The following is a 17,678-nucleotide window of genomic DNA, read 5'->3' as shown; positions in this document are numbered from 1 at the left end:
TGCCCCTCTACAAAAATGAGTTGCTCAGCTGAAGCCAAGCACGAACCCCGCAAGCTGAGCCTTTCTCCCTACCCAGTGGGAGTCCTCTCCAGTCTCACCTTCATTTCAGGAGAACAATCTCTTTAACAAATTGAATAAACCCGTATTTCAAGCTTATTTTTTGCCATGGGCCAACAGACACCACAGATCTTTTTATTGGCTCAGGTAATCGCCTTAAAGTCAAGAGAGGTAAATGATCTTTTGTCTGTGGCAAATGGAAATCCCCTCACATTGGCCTCTGCTCAGCATCACAGGCACAGCAGTACCCAGAGGCCTGAAATACTGTAGTAATGCCAAGATGTTCACCACCTTCAGTGTGTTCCCCAGAACTTCATAAAGGAGAGCAAGATCATACACTTCCAGGGGCAGAAGGGAAACTGAGGCAGCACCTACACACCCAGCAACATGGGCAGGAGGTAGGCAAAGCACTGTGGCTGCACAGGCACTGTGCCGTCAGAGAGATATAAACAGCCAGGAAGAAACTTGGCCAAGATCATGCCGTAAGTCTATGTTGGAACAAGAGACTGAGCCCAGATTTTCCAAATCCATTTATTTCCCAGGACACTGGACCTCATGGGGTGGCACAGCACCTCTGAAGATGTGGAAGATGTGTACAAACATGAGCAGAACCTGGTTCTCCCTCTTCAAAAAACCAGCATCAGCCAAAGGTCTCTCTTGTATCCTCCTCCAACCTGCTGTGGGTCTCCCCTCTCTGCACACACATCTGCATGACTTTGCCTTCACACCAGGAAGGTCTGAAATCAGGCCTCGCTTCATGCCAGGGAGGTTGGCAGAAGCTGTTCTCAAGCCCAACAGCGAACATCCCCTGCTGTGATAACCACTGCATGCAGGAGACCCTTGAGAAAGGACACAAGGGACTGAACAACATTCATGTGGGAAAATGAAAACGCATGAGGCTCAAGCATGCAGAGCATCTTCTCTCAGTCCTTCTCTCTCAAATATGCTTAGTTTCCTGGGCAAATTCAGTCTGCAGGAACCTGCTCTCATCTTCTATCCAAACCTCATCCCCTGAGACAGCCCCAGCACGAACAGGAAAAGAGCAAGCCTGTCAAAATTAAAGCTGGCAAGGCTCAAAATGAAAAACCCATTGGAAATTACAACACTCCTTCTCCTCTCTCACTGCCGAATGAGGCAATTTCTAGATGCTTCCACCTTCAAGGAGGACAGGTTACAAGACAATGAATTCTTAACAGAGGCTGTTGGAACAAGTTGGCAAAAGCCTAATATAGCATGGAAACAGTGCTAAAACAAGCCAGGCTCCCAAGGAAGACATCATTTTCCATTCTGAAGCATGCTATAAATTCCATTATCACTTAATAAATATTAATAGAGAATTTATAAATGGAGCCCATATAGATCTGTCTGACCGGGAACAATGTCACCAATGGGCACTTGTGCAGCAGGGCATGGGTAGGGGAAGAAATTAAACTCCCAATTGTGTGTAACACACTGAAACTGAGACAGAGACAGGGACAGAAACACAGGGTCTGGCAATGCAAACACATGAGCAGAGGAAGAAATGCTTGTTTCAAGTCTCGCTGGCCAGTTTCTATGAGGAAGCTGATGGGATGGGCTGATTGAAGAGGTTTTTCTTCTGCTTGGGTGTCTCTGCTTCTCTTGCGTATCTAACATCAGCTGCATTTAGCACATGCTTCCTTCCCTAAAATGTAACAGCACTTCACTGCCTTCAGCACTCTGTCCAAGGGGACACAGTATCCCATCGCTTGCCTTTGCAGCATGACTGTTAAGGATTTGCCAGGTAGGAAAACAGGAAACTTTGAGAAAGCCACAGGCAACTGCCCCTACAGAAGCCATGGCTGCAGCTGCTAAACCTGCCATACCCATGACTGGTTCTTGTTTTCCTGCCAGGCGATTCCCCCTGCCTTCAGCATCAGCACCAAGCAGCCAAAAGCAAAGAAAGGGCAAGACAGTGTCTGGGTAACAACCTGCTCTCTTGCAGCACAGCTGGGACCTCCTGAACCTTCCACCTTGCCCCCATGGCACCAACCCTAACCATGCAACTCACCCATCAGGCTCTGCCGCTCCTCCTTCTTCTTCGCCTTCTGCTTGGCCTCCAGCTGGATGATGGAAAGTGGAGGGGGAACAATGGGGCTGGGCATTGCACTGGCGGCAAACCTCGCTAGAAGGCCCAGGCCACTCTCGTCAAGGGCAGGCGATGCAAGCCTGTCGGTGCCATCCGTCCCATAGTCCTCTGCTTCCTCCTCTTCCTCTTCATCCTCCTCTTCCTCCTCCTCTGAGCTAGAATCTAGCACGCAGAAAAGAGGGAGTCCATTACAAATCTCATGGAGTTGTGCATCAGCCGCATTTCCACCCCGAACCGATAACTCTCATGCTGCTCTGTGCTCACCTAAGTAGCACTGAGCCAGCCATGAGCTGAGCCAGAAAACGTTGGCCACGGACACACACGTGTCTTTGCAGCCATACAGCCGGTATCACCAAGCCTACCACCACCCTTGAAGGACACAGCAATACAGGGTACGGCAAAGAGGACCTATTCAGGGTGTTGGAAGAGATTTGAAAAGGATGCCATGCACCCCTTCCCTGCAGCTTTCAGGAGGAATTAAAAGCTTAATTCCTTTGAAAATCCCAACCTCGGAGCTGTGGTATTCCCCTCCCACCCACCACCTCTTCCTCCATAACGAAATCCATTAGCGTAATCAGAATCAGATATCAGCAGGGAAGGGGAATACCAGAGATCAGCCTGCGCCACGGCGGGAGGCAAGGAGGACACAGAGAGAAGGGGCAGGAGGCAAAAATGCAAAGGGAGGGAGGGAAATAATAATTTGAAAGCAATGGATTTGGAATGCATAAGGGGGAAAAGTGTAGGTAGTGTTGCAGACAAGGAGGAGTGTCTAAACACTCTGCCTCAAAACTCTCCGTGCCTTTCATTTCCCTCTCTACAGCTCAGGCTAGGGAAGCCCAGCTCAGAACAGGCAGGAAGAGCTGCCCACAGCCAAAATCTAATTCTGGCAAAGAAATCAGCCTTGCTGCCTGCCTCGGCTGACACCCGCAGAGAGCAGTGGGCTGGGGTTTTCCTTTACGGTGTATATACAGCAGGTATTTTGGGGGCAGATGCTCTGAGAGTGGCACCTCTCCCTTCCCACAGCACTTCCCAAGAGTCTGTCATCAGCTCAAAGGCAATTAATTTTAACAGCATCTCATCCATTTAGTGCTGGTGAGCAAAAGTCACTACATAAATGCACATATACCACACACATACATATACACACACATATATGAGCACATATACCCATAAATATATATATATATATTTAACTGCAAAAAGTGGGTCTGGAAAAGCGATTTCATTTCTCTTGAAATTGAGGGCTTAAGTAGGATCATCAAGGTTGCTGGAAAATTTCCACCACTAGCAGGAGCCCTGCTCTCCCCGCCTGAGCCCACTCACCAGCTCCCCGCCAGCCGCTATCCCTGCGTCTGAAAGCCAGCCAAATGAGAAACGAGATCCCTTCAAAATGAGCTGGAATGAACATGAAAATCCTTTTCTTTTCACGTACGCCCTCTGGGATAGATAAAAACGTCCTCAACACTTGATTGTTCAAAAAAAAAAAAATACAGTAACACAAGTGTTATTTTTCCACTTTGGATTATTCTTCCATGCAACAGGAGTGTCAGAAAACAGTATTATCATCCTTGCATTTTATCAACTGAAGTAATGGCCAGCTATTTTTTTTTTTTTTTAAACAAGGAGAGCTTATCTCCATAACATACATCAGATGGTCACAGAATACTAATTTTTAACTGCATAAAAATCCCTTCCCCATTTCAGTTGCTTAGGCTGGTTCCTTGTGATATACCTACAGTTCTGCAGTAAATACCAAGAAAGCCACAGCCCTGCTCTCTCCTTGCATATAAACCGCATGCAAAAAAAAAGTCCGCAGCAAATTAGGATCAGATTCCTTCCCCTACCAGAAAAGGGGGCACAACTGCTGTTTTTCTAGCACGTTTTGCCAAAAAGAAAACAAATCCAGATGAACTCGGCTATTCTGAGACGTGGAAACCACCTGCCTGAAAAGCAGCAAAACCATGCCCGAGTTCAGTGACACACGATGGGGTATTGAGACCCCCTCCACACATCCCATTTGGCTCCGCAATTCAGCAGTTCTCAGCAAAACCAGAAAAAAATTGAAACAAATCAACCCATACAGCCCCACGTGTCAGAGAGTCAGCCAAGCTGACAGTGGGGAGGAAAACAGGCAAAAAAAGGGGAAAGTTTGCAGGAAAATCCCTCCATGACCTGTCCCACGGGAATCCCCTGCAGCACCCTTGGCTCAGCTGCACCGACTGCCCAGGAGCTGTGCCGAGCACAGGCAGCACCACCTCTTCGGCACTTAAAGACTCTGCACGTGCGAGGGCATAAGGGTGCCCAGCAGCTACAGTATTTCAAATGCACCTAGGTAAAGCAGATTTAAAAGCCAGGATGAAAGTGGCTATTACTCACGCTACAGAAAACATACGATACAATAGCGTACCTGGCAGTTATTCTAACCTCTTTCAAATATAGAGTGTCACACTATGGAAAGACAACTGAAGATAGTCTCTTGTCAGCATTTTTACCATAACACTTATATTTTTATCTGCATGAGATACAATTTTCAGCCTGAAAATAAACACATTTTAACACATTCACAGCACAGATCTATCCTCCTCCACTTCTCATGGCGAGGGCAGATCTTGCTAACTCCACTCTACATGCACAGCACAATCCCTGCTTCTCTTCCTCCTGATTTTCCAAGGTACAAAACCTAACAAATGAAATAAAAAGAACACATTTGGGGCTCTGCTCCAAACCCACATGCTTCTAAACTAAGTCCCCAAATTTATGGTCACGGTGAAAATAAGTTGCTGGTGCTCTATGGCCATCTGCATGGCTTCTTGGAGAGACTCATGGTGCCTGTATTTAATGTGAAGCAGGAGTTTTACTCCTACTGTACCCAAACTATGTGTGGGCTTAAAATGAAGCATGCACAGATGCCTTTACACAATTGAAACCTCAATTTTTTCTCCTGAAAAGGTGATTTTTAGTTAACAATGGGGAAAAAGACATTCAAAAAATCATTTTTTCCCTCACCGGTAATTCTGTTAACACTGGGCAAAGGCAAGGGAAAAAATATTCCAAGTTAAAAATATCTTTTCTAACTGACATTTTTAAGAGCATGTATATGTGTGTATATACCCACACACGCAACCACACGTGTACATACAACTCCACAGTCAAAACAAACAATAAATTCATATTTAAATGCTACTGATGCCAGATAAACTGAAACTGCAGAAGATTATTTTTTTCTAAAATTTTTACCTGCATTAAATTAAAAACCAAACCCAATTAAAAATACTAAATTTTCTCATTGCTTTTAACAGCTAAGCTGCTGTGGTATTTTGCTGTTGGAGAGCAGTAAACGAAGATTTGTTAATGATGAACAGAAATTGGTTAAGCAATTTGGTTTTTAAAGACTGATGTAACAAGACAGATTGAGGGGGGTGTGGAGAGGAAAGGCTTGGGAAGGGGGGAGTAAAAACACACACTTAAAAGAGTCATTTCACATTGTAAAAAAAATAGCATGATTTTCTCATAACACCAAGCAGGCCTACAGCATACAAAGCAGGCTAAGTACAGGCAGACTTTAGACAGCTACTGGGTCATTGACATCTGATTTGTGTGATCTGTCCAAATTCTGGAAGTTACTTATTTTTGAATGTCCAATTTAAGACTGTACCTTTTTTTTTTTTTTTTTCTTCCAAACAAGCCAATTCTCATAATTGGAAGATATTTCCCCCCCCATGTGCTGTGCTGCTGACTCCAGAAGTACTTATAAAAAATTAAAAATATTACAACTATCACATGGGAATGACTGTAAAGGGAACCGGTTATCCCTCGCTGCGTTTTATTTTTCATCGGGCATAAAATCTTCCTCCAAGTCAGGGAAAGGAGAGCAGCGAAGTAGGTACTAATTTCTTAAGGAAAACAGAGTATGGAGGAGGAAGAAGTATGGGTCTTCGGTCTCAGAAAGCTCAAGATATTACCTATCCTGATGGTTTTCAAAAGTCCCACATGGCTTTAGCCCACATTAGCAGTTTCCTCTCCAAGGTCACTGGATGAAAAACCACAAGCTTTGCCTGTTACCAGAATGGCAACATGGTGGTTGGTCTGTAAGAAAGCAGTGTGTCCCTACCTCTTCTACCTCAAACCAGACACAAACAGGTCTTCCTGCAGCTACTCCTACCTCTGACATAGATATTGGCAGGGCCAGGCAATTACCCTGATACTAGAACAGTCTGCATTGTGGCCCAGAAACCTCTAAGGACAGTGGCAGAGCCTTTGCAGGCAGCACCCATGGCTTCTCATCTAGGACCCATCTGCAAATCCTTCCCTTTGCTGGGTTAAGGGGTTCTCCAAAAGAAGGCCTGCAAACGGTAAAGCATTTCTGGAGTCCTCGAACACATACACATAAGCAAACCTTCCATGCAAGACTCTTTGTGGACAGAGGAAAGTCAAAAGTGGACAGCAATCATCTTAAAAATTAAAATAACCAAGAGAATGCAAAGAGCTACGTGTCATTATTCATGGAGGCAACATCGAAACATCTGAGGCTGACAGATGACATAAAGAAAAGTTATTTTGCCTACCTACATAACAATGGTCAAGGTTCGGGTTCATGGCTAGTGACCCTCGCTGAGAAGTGTCTGCCCTACAACCAGCCAACCACTTTGCTTCTTTAGTGCAGCGTGAGAGCAAATGCAAGAGACCGACACAGACATTCAAAGCATCATGGATAGGGGCAGGGGTGAAAGGGTTGGTCAAGCAGCTGCAAGGAGAAAGCGAGCACTTCTAGAAAAGCTGAGGTTATTAATCGGTTTAGTATCAGGGAAAGCCATTAGAAACCCTATTACCCAAATATCCCTTCAAGTAATGCTTCTGAGAAAGAACAACCAAAAAAAAATCATTTGCAGAAAGAAACAAAACTGTAACCAATAAACCCTCCCCACCTCCCCGTCCATGCCCACCTCCCACCCCAGGAGGTTTTGCATCTTTGGTTTCCCCACCATTAAATGACACCCCAGAGGGATTTACAATGCCTTTCCCCATTTGCTCCAGATTCCCCAACCTCCTCCCATATCCTCTCCCCTCCCCGGATTTTATCCCATAAAACTGGGATTTTTTTTTTTTTTTTTTTTTAAAGCAGACAGGTTACTTGAAAAATAGACAAAGCCAATTAGGGACAAGTTACCTATCTGCTTACCCGGAGCAAAACCAAAAAGCAAACCCAAAAAACCCTCAAGAACTTGGCACCTAAAAGGGATTGATATCCTCAAAATTTACAACAGCAGCAAAATAAACAAAGAAAAGATGCAGGAAGGAACAGGGAAGGGAGGAGTGGAAGTTAACGCAGATGCTTCATGGAAATGTGGCAATCTCACCCTTACATAAAATCCACTATCCCCAGAACTCTTGGGGTTCTCTAAAGAATAATATTTTTTTTCTGAAATGTGTATTTCTCTTTTTGGGTTTTCTTTGAAATGCATTGGTGGGTCCAGCCCAGCGCCACATCAAACCAAATCAGCGTTCTGTATCTTTCTGCTGTGTTTGATAATTTTTTTTAGCTTAAATTATCTTTCTTTGGAGGTTGGGTTTGGAGGGAAGAAAAAACAAACAGGTGCATGGAGGAAATTAACATCAAAAAACTAAGAAAAAACAAAACAAAAGCAAAACTATCTAGCCCCGTTTTCAATTAACAGCCGTCTGAGCAGTGTGAAATACTAAAAGGCTTTTGCTGCACTACATCCAGATCTGCCGTGTAACTTAGATGATAACAACTGGGGATGCTCTTGCTTAGCATTCAGCCCAGACGAGCTATTTTCTTTTGGGAGCTGAGGGCTCATTAAAATGACCTTTCCCCATGATTATTATTTAATGAGTGCGCTCTAAAACAGAAACCCCTTGTGTCTCTGGAGGAAAAGCCTCAAGTAATCTCTTTTCCTACTGAAGTACTAATGACAGGCTGACAAAAAAAAGCTGCAAGAAAAAAATTGGGGTGAGGGTGAGGGAGGGAAACTGCAGAGTCAAATTTAATGCAGTAATTGCCATATCCTTGAACACCATGGGTTACGTCTGGGCATCTGAAAAAAATTACCACCCAAAAAGAGAGGCAAAAACTTGCCGTATACATTTTAAAAAGTGAAAAAGATAAACTTCTGGCTGTTAAATAATGGGGACCTTACACCCAGCACCCTCCTGCAGCAGCAACAAGGACCAAGCGCCTCCACATTTTAACTGCCTGCCTCGAGAGAGTCTATCAACAGAGGAAACAAACTGAAAAAGAAAAAAACAAAACTGGGTGAACAAAATAAGAATTAAATTAAAGGGGTTGGGGGGGGTAAAGGCCTAGGCTTTATCTGGACAAAGGCAGCAGGGATATTTGAATAATAGAGAGTACCCCAGACTAGGTTAATTCCAGTTCTACTCATGGGGAGTGGGAGCAGGAGGGGGATGCAGAGCAGGATGAAGTGAAGCGGCAACCTAATCGCCTGATAAGAGACACAGCAAGAGAGACAAGGTACACAGGTTTAGTTAAAAATGAACTCGATATGTTTAATAAAGCTTGGTATACCAAATTGCAGTACAAACATCAAGTCACACGGCCACACAACAGTATCCCGGTATTAAAAAAAAAAAAAAAAGGAAAAAGAAAAAAGGAAAAAACAAAAAGGAATGTAATTTAAAAAAAAAAAGAAAGCTCCTTCCAAACCTCTACAAGGCTCATGCCAAAATAAAATAATAAGAAATAAAATAATAATAATAGTAATAATAATAATAATAATAATATAATGGTGGTGGTGGCAGCAAGGAAGAAAGTGAGGGAAAAACTGAAGGGAGGAAGGGAACAGGAAAGCAGGGAGAGGTGGACACTAAAACCCAGTTGATATAAAAGCTCTAAAAGAGCCAGCCAGTAATAATATCACAATGATACAGGTACAAAAAGGATAAAAAATAAACGTCGGGCTGATAAAGCAGGCTACGCTGCCAAGAACAAAGATGGCCGCCCTGGCTCCGACCATCAAAATGGCTGACCCCGGCCCGCTAGGCCCCTCGCTCGCCCTCGCCCCCCGCCCCGCCCGCTCCCACACAGACATGGCAGAGGGGTGCGTTTGGGGTTGTGTTTGCTATAAGCTAGTAACCTTGATCGAACGAGTCCTCCGAGGAGTCGCTGAAGGAAGATCCCGCCTCGGCCTCCCGCAGCAGCAGGCAGAATGGCTGCTTCCGGCCCGCCACCGCCTTTGGCTTCAGTGGCCGCCCGGCCGCCGCGCTGCGGGGGGCCGCCTTGGGGCCACCGGCCGCCCGGCCACCCTTCCTGGCCGCCGCGCTGTAGAGACCGGGCGGCCGCGGCTTGGGGGCAGACGGGGGCTGCGCCGGCCACTCGTCCCTCAGGGATCCCTCCTCCTCTGAGTCCGTATCTGTGGTCAAAGCGGGTGGGAAGAGCGTTACATCGGAGAATGGGGGTTTGGGGTTTTCGGGGTGGGGGTTTTTGGGGGGTGCTTTGGTGCGTTTCTTTGTAAAGAGGCTGTAGACCAGGAGGGGAAAGTGGCTGCAGGAGGGGCCGCGTGCCACCGTTTTCCACCCCTGCCAGGTCCCTCCATCCTAAGTCTCAGGCTCAGCAAGCGGGAGCTGAATAACACAGAAATACGTATTTCCTTCTTTCGGTCAGAAATAGACACTCTCCACCTAGGCCAAATGACTCCTGTCCTCCCTGAAGACAAGATCCAAGGAGTATTTTTAGCTCAGGAGCAGAAAACTGAGGTAGAAATTTCCGCTATGAAGATGTCCACCGCACAGCAACGCCAACAACCGGGCCATCGATCTGAATTAGTCTTAACCATGGTAATGTTCAACACTCTGACCTAAATCTACTTTTCTACATGAACCAACTCTCCCAGAGGGTTTTCAACATGGGCAGCCGGAGCGAGCCCAGCTGCCAAACGGGCAACGCGTCTACTCCAAATGTCTAACTCTGAACACGCCACCGCAGACACTCTGCGGTGTGCAATATAAAGTACGCCGAAACGGAGCAGGGACCAAGCCGCTCCTCGGTCCATGAACCACAGCTTTACAAAGCTGCCAAGCCCCGTGGGCGGTGAGAAGTTATCCAGCGGTCCCCTCTGGCATCTGATGAGTGGAACAAAAAGCGTACAGTACCCCTGGATGCAATAAAAGTGGGTATAAATTGTCACCTCCCCGCTTGCGAACGCACCATCGGCTCCACAACGTTACAGACATTGCGGCGGGGACCGTTCCAGCCTGTGAGCAGCAGCAGATGCTCTCCAGCGTCAGCCCAGGTCAGGCATCGCTCCCCACCTCCATTGCATTGGTTGCGGAGAGGAAGAAACGAGGGATAGCAAGTTTAGGAGGCCCAAAGCCCAAATATGCAAATGATTTTGGGCATCTGACTTCTGTTAAAATCTGTGGGAATTGGATGCTCAGCTCGCCCTTTGGATCTATGCCCAAGGTTTTCAGGACTCCAGCTAGAAAATCATGAGGTTAGGAGGCAGAAGGACTTGGCGCCAGTCCCACTTCTCCTCCTCCACAAGAGCAGCCCACCAGTCATGGGAGGTGCTGCCATATGCTCGACCTGCCTCCCCAAATCCATCACGCCTGAGTGACCAAATGACAGGCTAAAGCCCTTTCCTTGAACCTGCACACAGTTGAAAAACCACACAACAAAGCTGAGCCATTTCAGAGTCGGTTCCTCAGTGACAAAAATCCTCCTGAGCTGAGATTTGTGTAGCGAAGGGGCACACTCCTACACCAGGAGACTTGCTGGAGAGGGGAGGGCTTAGACAGAAGCTCCATTAGGTCCGGGAGAGAGTTTTTGTTCATGAAATCCCAGTACCAAGTGCAAGGGCACAGCAAAAGCTCCCTCTGCCACGAGCCAAGGCTTTTAGCTCCAGCAACAGCCCATGCCTCCTCTCCCCATTAGCTCCAGAGCTCCCAGCTTAGGAGCCATGTGTCTGTCCATGGGAGTGAAGCACATTCAAGAACAGAACTGTTGGGTGGTGCGTACAGCACGATCAGCCAAAGGCTGTGTTCAAGTCCACTGGACACAATGGCTCCTATTTTGCCACGTAAATGGCTAATTTCATGCCAAACATTTGTTCCGTTGGAGAATCACTAGCTCATCATCTTCCTCATTAGTGAAATTTCGAAACCAGTGTTGCACTGAGAGATATATTTGTTATGCATACAAACACCCCATAAGGGTTTTAACATGGGACTTAAATAGCTGCAAGCAAAGGAAAAGATGTGTACGCAAGTGAGCTAAGACAATTACACAACCAGGCCTCAGACCATAAACTCCAAGTCCCTCACATGCTCTCTGCCCCACTGTCTGCCTGAACCATTAAAGACTCTTCTGCCTCTGGTTCTACTGTCTTCCCAACACTATCTGCAATTCAGATTTTTCCTTCTGTAACTGGGGTCCCTAGGTCTGCTCAGTTGCAGGAACCTTTGCCTCAGGTGCACTTTGGGTTCAGAAATAGCAATCCGTACACAGGATGCTGGGGTGGAGACAAACACTGATGAGACAGATGGGAAGGCTGAGCACAGTCAGCCAGGAACCAAGCCACGACATTGAAGGGCAGGAGGATGCTCAAGAACATCAGAGCCCCCTGGCAAACTTTGCCTTCTCCAACTGACTCCATGACATAATCCTAAAGCCAATCCCACCCAACTCAACAAGACTTCAGAAGTGAACCGTTAACCACCTCCTGGAGCAGAGGCTATGAGTACTCATCTGACAGGTAGAAGGAGAGTGTCTACTCCCACCGAAAGCAAGAATGTAGGTCAACTTCTTTTTTAAAGCATTTTTCCCTGTTGACCATCAGTACAACACAGGCCAGGAAGAGACACGCTGATATTGGCCACCTCTTGGACAGCAAGTTGGGCGGACAATGCATGCTGACCCCAAAGATGCAGCAGCGTTGATTAGCCAGGGAGGAGGTCACCTTTCACTCCTGAGCAAAACCAGACCCATCTCCAAGACCCCTTCCAAGAGGCCAGAAACGCCCACCGCAAGCCCCCACAAAAGAGTACGCTGTAAGAAGAGATAAATGAGGGGTTACTTACTATAGGAGTAGCTGCTAACTTCAGATATTGCTGGTGAATGGGAAACCTTGAGCTGATTTTTGACTTTTAACCCCACCTCCATCTTCTTCATTTTGGCAGCCACTTTGTTTTTACCTTCCTTGGTGGTTTTCAGTGACAGGCCCAGGTTCTTGGCCAGGCTCTTCTTCTCCTCCTTGCTCGGCAGAGCCTCGTGGGGTGGGAGGTACCTGCTGCCACCTCCACTAGTTTTCGGCTTTCCCCCAGAGCTGTCAGCAAACTTGAAGGGGGATTTGAGCTTGTCTTGTTTGGTGAGCGACAGGGCCTTGTCAAGCTTGCTGGCCAGCTGCTCCTGATCCGATGGCACCTTCTTCTTTTTGAGCTTTAACTGCTGAGGTGAAAGGAAGAGACACAGGTGAATACAGAGCAGATATCATGACAGGCCTGAGGGATTTTACTAGCCCTCATAACAGTCTCTCATGCACGCTAGTTAATAAGGCCTCAAAATGATGGTCTTAAGCCCCAGTTGCCATAACCCACCATGGTGCTAAGGAGGAAGAAGAGGAAGATGTCAGCAAACAGCACAGCTTTACCGTTATCAAGCACTACAAAATTGCAAGATTAACTTAGAGAAATTGAATTTTCTTCCAAAAGAAGTATGTTCACAGAACAACATGTTTTGGAGTTCTTTTTTCTCAACACCTCCTGGTTTTTAGGATATGTTTGGGTTGGTTTTACAAGCTTTTCTCCATATCACGAGGATTAAAAATCTTCTTTACCCAAAACCCCAGCCAAATAAATATGGATTTCCACATAATCAACCAGCTCCAGAGGCTGGGATGCCAAAAAGACCCAAATACCTCTGAGCAAGAGCATCAGCACCACTGCATTACAGCCAGCGCTGTTACATCCTCTTCAGTATTTTCTTGCTTCTTGAAAAAAGTAAATATACTTTACATGTGCTACAGCTAGATAACAGCAGCTGTAACTCAGTACTTCGCCTGTATGCATTTTGGATTTCATCAGAAGCTTAAAGCTCCAGTAAATATCTCATTGCCTCAACAGGAGCAGAAGAAAACCCTGCATTTAAAATAGCAAGGTTGTGCTCCCTTTGCTCCCTCGTTTCAGGAAGTCCATTCCCCTCCACTATCTCGACAGGCAAAGGGGTAAGACAAGCACTGCTCTGGATTCAGAGCTAGTGCAACACTGCGATGCTCTGGCTGGCTTGAAGGCGCTTGCCTCTCTGCTGCCTACCAAAGAGGTCCAACCTCCATAAGCCAATGTTAGCCTTTGCAAACACCCCTCCGCTGCACAGTCCTCTCATGGAGAGCTTCTAAACCCACGTGAACTGAGAACAGACGTTCTAAGATCAGGAGGAGTTATCCACTGCAAGCTAACACTAGCAAAACAGGAAAGAGATCTGCTTTTGGCCTGTGGCTCTATATTCCCCATGAGGGCACTGACCTCATTTGAGAAGCTGGGAGCCACATCATGCTCTTCCCAGCTCTGGTTCCTCCCTTTCATCTTGCCACTGCCGCTCTCCACATCCTCGTCCTCCTCCGGGAGGGCCCCTTTGTGCCTCTTCTTCATGCCCTCGCCAGTCTCAGAGTCTTCGGAGAGCAGCAAGGACTTGCTCAGTCTGCAAGCCAAGTACAGGATGGGTCAAGGTGGGGGGGCTTTCCTCCCTGTGATCCCCACCAAGCTCAAAAGTGAAGTTAAATGCCTCCTAGGACAGTGGGGATCCTCAGCAGGAGCCAAGTCCACTGTGAAGTGACAGCAGTTTGGACAAGGTTTTCCACCAAACAGGAGAGCCAAGGAGCCCTTCTTGCACACTCTTGGCCACCAGCACTGATGAGAGTGCCTGAAATCAGAGACCCGCAAGATGGTCTCTGAAATGAAGTATTTGGTGTCTTGAGTAACAGCCACTGAAAAGTGCCTGATTTGGTACAGAGTAGCAGAGGGAAGGATAGGCAGCTGAGCTGGCCCTGTAAGTCTCTTCCCACCTCTACTTTCATGGACTCTGTAGGTGCAGAGAAAGATTCCCAAGGCCCAGGGAAATGCCTCACTGCCCACACACTTGCTCTGGTTGCTCGGCTATGAGCAAGGAGCTGGAAAGGAACTGCCACGCAAGGTGACATGGAGGGACAAGGGCACCGCAGGGACCGGCTTGCTCAAAGGACAGGCAATCTGCTTTACAAGCCTGGCCCCTCTGCAAGAGGCATTTGCGATCTACGTCTTTGGTCTCGCTTTGGGATTTGGGGGGAAAGGAGAGGGTAAATAAATCATTAAAAAAACCAAAAAATAAAGTAGGTGAGACTATAAGCACAACTTTCACTGCTCCCCAGCTGTCTCCAGTAACTACTTGATGGATGATCAGTCGACACCTCAAGAGCTGTACCAAGCCTCCACTAAAAGCTCTCATACGCCGCCTCCTTCACGCTCAGCCTGCTGGCCCAGGTCATACCATCACCACAAAGCCACTGACACAGGGCAGCCTCCTCAGCTTCCAGGCGTTTCCCCTCCCCTCCGTCCTCTCTGCTGACCTCCGCAGACAGCTAAACCAACACCTCAGGCCCTGGACATTGGCTGAGGGTGCATCTCCGTCTCCCACGCCAGGCTGCTCAAGCATTCCTGTGATGCGGGGACATGCATACGCAGCACGATCACGCACGCACACATGCACAACTCCAGCCACCTCTGGATGCCTCCAGCCTGTCCAGCCACCCAAACACGAAAAGCAAAACACAGAGCCACCAAGAGGACAGATTTTCAGAAGCGCATGGTCAGTGGGAGCTGGGCACCTGAATCTAATTTGTAGTCTTGAAAGGATATTTGCAAAAATACATAGCACGCAGGAAGGCAGCTTGGAAGTGCCTTCCCATTGCAGAGACGTGGCCATCTATGGATGGTTAGATGGCCAACAGTGGCGAGATCCAGGCGTCCAAACAAGAGCAGCTGGACTTGCAAAAGAGAAAAAAGCAGAAGAGAGAATGATCCAGACACTTGAAAGAGAGAGGTCAGGCGAAACCAACTCCCACTGATTAAGGGAACAGAGATGAAGACAGCAGAAACACAGCAGAAAGGCCCTACAAAGTAGATAATCTGGAAGAGCCCTGTCCTTGCAGTTTTTTACATCGACATCCCTGCAATTAGCTCTACGGCACCCGCTTGCACCGTCCGCTCTCCTGAAAACACACGAGGACACGCTCCCCAACACCAAGAGCTCACCTACAGGTCCCTGCCCAGCCATCTGCTCCATATCATCTCACTGCTGCTCAACTCAGCCTGTCCTACTTGCACCCAGCACCACAGACACGTGCTCTACCAGCGGGGAGGGAGGACGCTGGCACCGTATTCCCACTGTAAGGACACACTCACATTAAATGCACACGCTTCCACAACACCACTGCTGCCAGAGACCGGCCTGCCAACACAACGCCACAGCAAGCCCCCGCTGCATCCAAGATGCTCTCCCCAAGTAAGACCCTGGTGCAGCGACCCTGTCATTTTCCCGTCTTCCCCAAATTCCAGCCTTACTTTCCACTCTTGCTGTCACTCTTCCCTCTCTCCTTAATGGGTGACAGAGCGCTTGATCCAAGTTTCCTCTTCCTGGGCCTTCCAGGGCCTCTTCTCGCCAAGCTTCTACTTTTCTCGTCATGCTTTTCCCTTTAAAAAAACCATACGCTTCACTGTTAACCAAGGCAACAAAAAAAAAAGCAAAGAAAAAAAAAGCAAAATCAAATTTTGCAACCAAAAAGCAAAACAAACAGGGAAAAAAATAAAGCAAATAAATCCAAAAAGAAGAAAAAGGGAAAAAAATTAAAAGAAAGCAAGCAAGAACGGGAGCCAACCCAGAACCTTCGCCTGCCACCAAACTGCTAAACTGAGCTGCTGAAGCCAAGGTTGTCTCTAATACGGTCTCCCAGCTGCATTCACCAGTGATCAGGTTGTCGTGTCACATAATCTAGGAGTGTGTTGTGCAAAGCTCTGGCGGGCCGTACCAGGAGGAGAGGAGAGAAGACAGGGAGGGATGGAGGGCTGTTTTCTCTCCCGGACCGAGAGGCAGTGAAAGTGCCCAGCTGGAAAAAAAAAGACCGAGTGAGCAGCCTGCGACTTACTCAGAGTCCCTGCGGCGCTGCAGCTTCACCAGCTCCCGCTGCTTCTCCTTGTACCGCCGCTGCAGCTCCGCCAGCCTCATCCTGTAGTCCAGCTCCATCGCGTCCATGTTCTCGATGGCCGATTTGATGGAGTACATCTAGGGTGGGGAGGCAAGAGGGGGCAAAAAGGTCAGGACACGTCCAGGCCCTCAACTAGACTGGTGCACGCTGGGGTGCCCTTGCAATGGCCGAGATCCGCAGCCTGGCAGGGAAGCCCTTCATGCTTACAGTGGAGCAGAGCACCCTTGCCCACAACAAGCACAGCCCTAGAGCAGTACCCAAGCAAAACCAGCCGAACGAAGATGTTCTGTGGCTTGTGCATGGGATGGTATCAGCTTTGAGGGAGAGCAACCCTGGAAAAGAACCTGCAGGATAAAATACACAAATGGAGTCTCTTTTCCCTTATTTAAAAAGACCGATCAAAATATTCCCTGTCTTGGAACACTTACTTGCTGGGTACAAAATAATTTGTCAGTCTCTCCCATGGGGAAGAGTCAGCAACGAAAAAAAACAAGAACGAACCCTCCTGACACTATTTTTATCCCCTCCTGCCAAAGCAGTAACATACAAGTTCCTGCTGGCTTTGTATTACAAACACCCCTTCCAGGGCTGCCGAGGGTCCTGCTGAATTCAATGGTGTTGATTCACAAACAAGGGAGGAAGGTAAATCGCACCACATCGACTCCTGTGCAGCTACAAACGTGACGTGAGGGAAGCGCCGAGTCGCTTTTTCAATGCAGAAGGGCAGCACAAGCCAGGTGGCAAACTGGCTGGAAGAGCAAGCTGCAGTGAGTGGATGCACTGTGGCTTTTCAGGCTCAGCCACACTAAGAGCTACTTACGGGTTCATCTTTCTTCTGCATCCAGCTGTACTTTTTGTTGGGATTCAGTTCTCGAGGCAGCCGGATGGTTTTCAGACTTTCCATAAAGGGGGTGGAAAGTACTTCCATGAGCATGTGGGTGCTGGCAGCCAGCAAACTCTCCAGTGTTGGCCGGACAGGGAAACTCTCTGGACCTGCTAGGAAGGACAGAAAAAAAAGCTATAGAGGTTCACATTCCAAGATTGCTCCTCCAGCAGGCACAAGGAGAGGCTTATGTCCTTTCCTGGACCACGGCAGCTCCCAAGGAGCCTCCCAGCCACCCTTGGCCCCCACTTGAGATCTGTTGTACCCAGCCATGGCACAACTGGCAGTTCCCATCACGTCTCACCTCAGGAAGTTACTGGAAGGTGAGATCTTTTCAGGACCTGCCAAACTCTTGGAAAGCATCATCTGGAGCTACTGGGGCCTCTTGTGCCAAACCCCAACAGACTGTAGACTCAGTGCC

General features: G+C 47.7%; 1 protein-coding gene across 9 annotated transcripts in view; it reads right to left on the bottom strand.

The window, feature by feature from the left end:
* Positions 1-17,678, bottom strand: part of TNRC18 (trinucleotide repeat containing 18) — a 57,254-nt gene that overhangs the window by 11,607 nt on the left and 27,969 nt on the right. For 4 of the 9 annotated variants that reach the window (XM_052772297.1, XM_052772303.1, XM_052772300.1 and 1 more), the window contains exons 10-16: positions 17,195-17,370; positions 16,315-16,451; positions 15,734-15,862; positions 13,661-13,835; positions 12,221-12,587; positions 9,280-9,555; positions 2,087-2,326 (exon numbers count right to left, since the gene is read on the bottom strand). In XM_052772297.1, coding sequence (XP_052628257.1) covers positions 2,087-2,326; positions 9,280-9,555; positions 12,221-12,587; positions 13,661-13,835; positions 15,734-15,862; positions 16,315-16,451; positions 17,195-17,370 — 1,500 coding nt within the window. The remainder of the gene's footprint in view (positions 1-2,086; positions 2,327-9,279; positions 9,556-12,220; positions 12,588-13,660; positions 13,836-15,733; positions 15,863-16,314; positions 16,452-17,194; positions 17,371-17,678) is intronic. The other 5 variants (XM_052772301.1, XM_052772302.1, XM_052772305.1 and 2 more) reach the window with 3 other exon arrangements.

The sequence above is a fragment of the Harpia harpyja genome, chromosome 21 (genome assembly GCF_026419915.1).
Source record: "Harpia harpyja isolate bHarHar1 chromosome 21, bHarHar1 primary haplotype, whole genome shotgun sequence".
Lineage (NCBI taxonomy): Eukaryota > Metazoa > Chordata > Aves > Accipitriformes > Accipitridae > Harpia > Harpia harpyja.
This window is presented reverse-complemented; position numbering and strand designations above follow the sequence as displayed.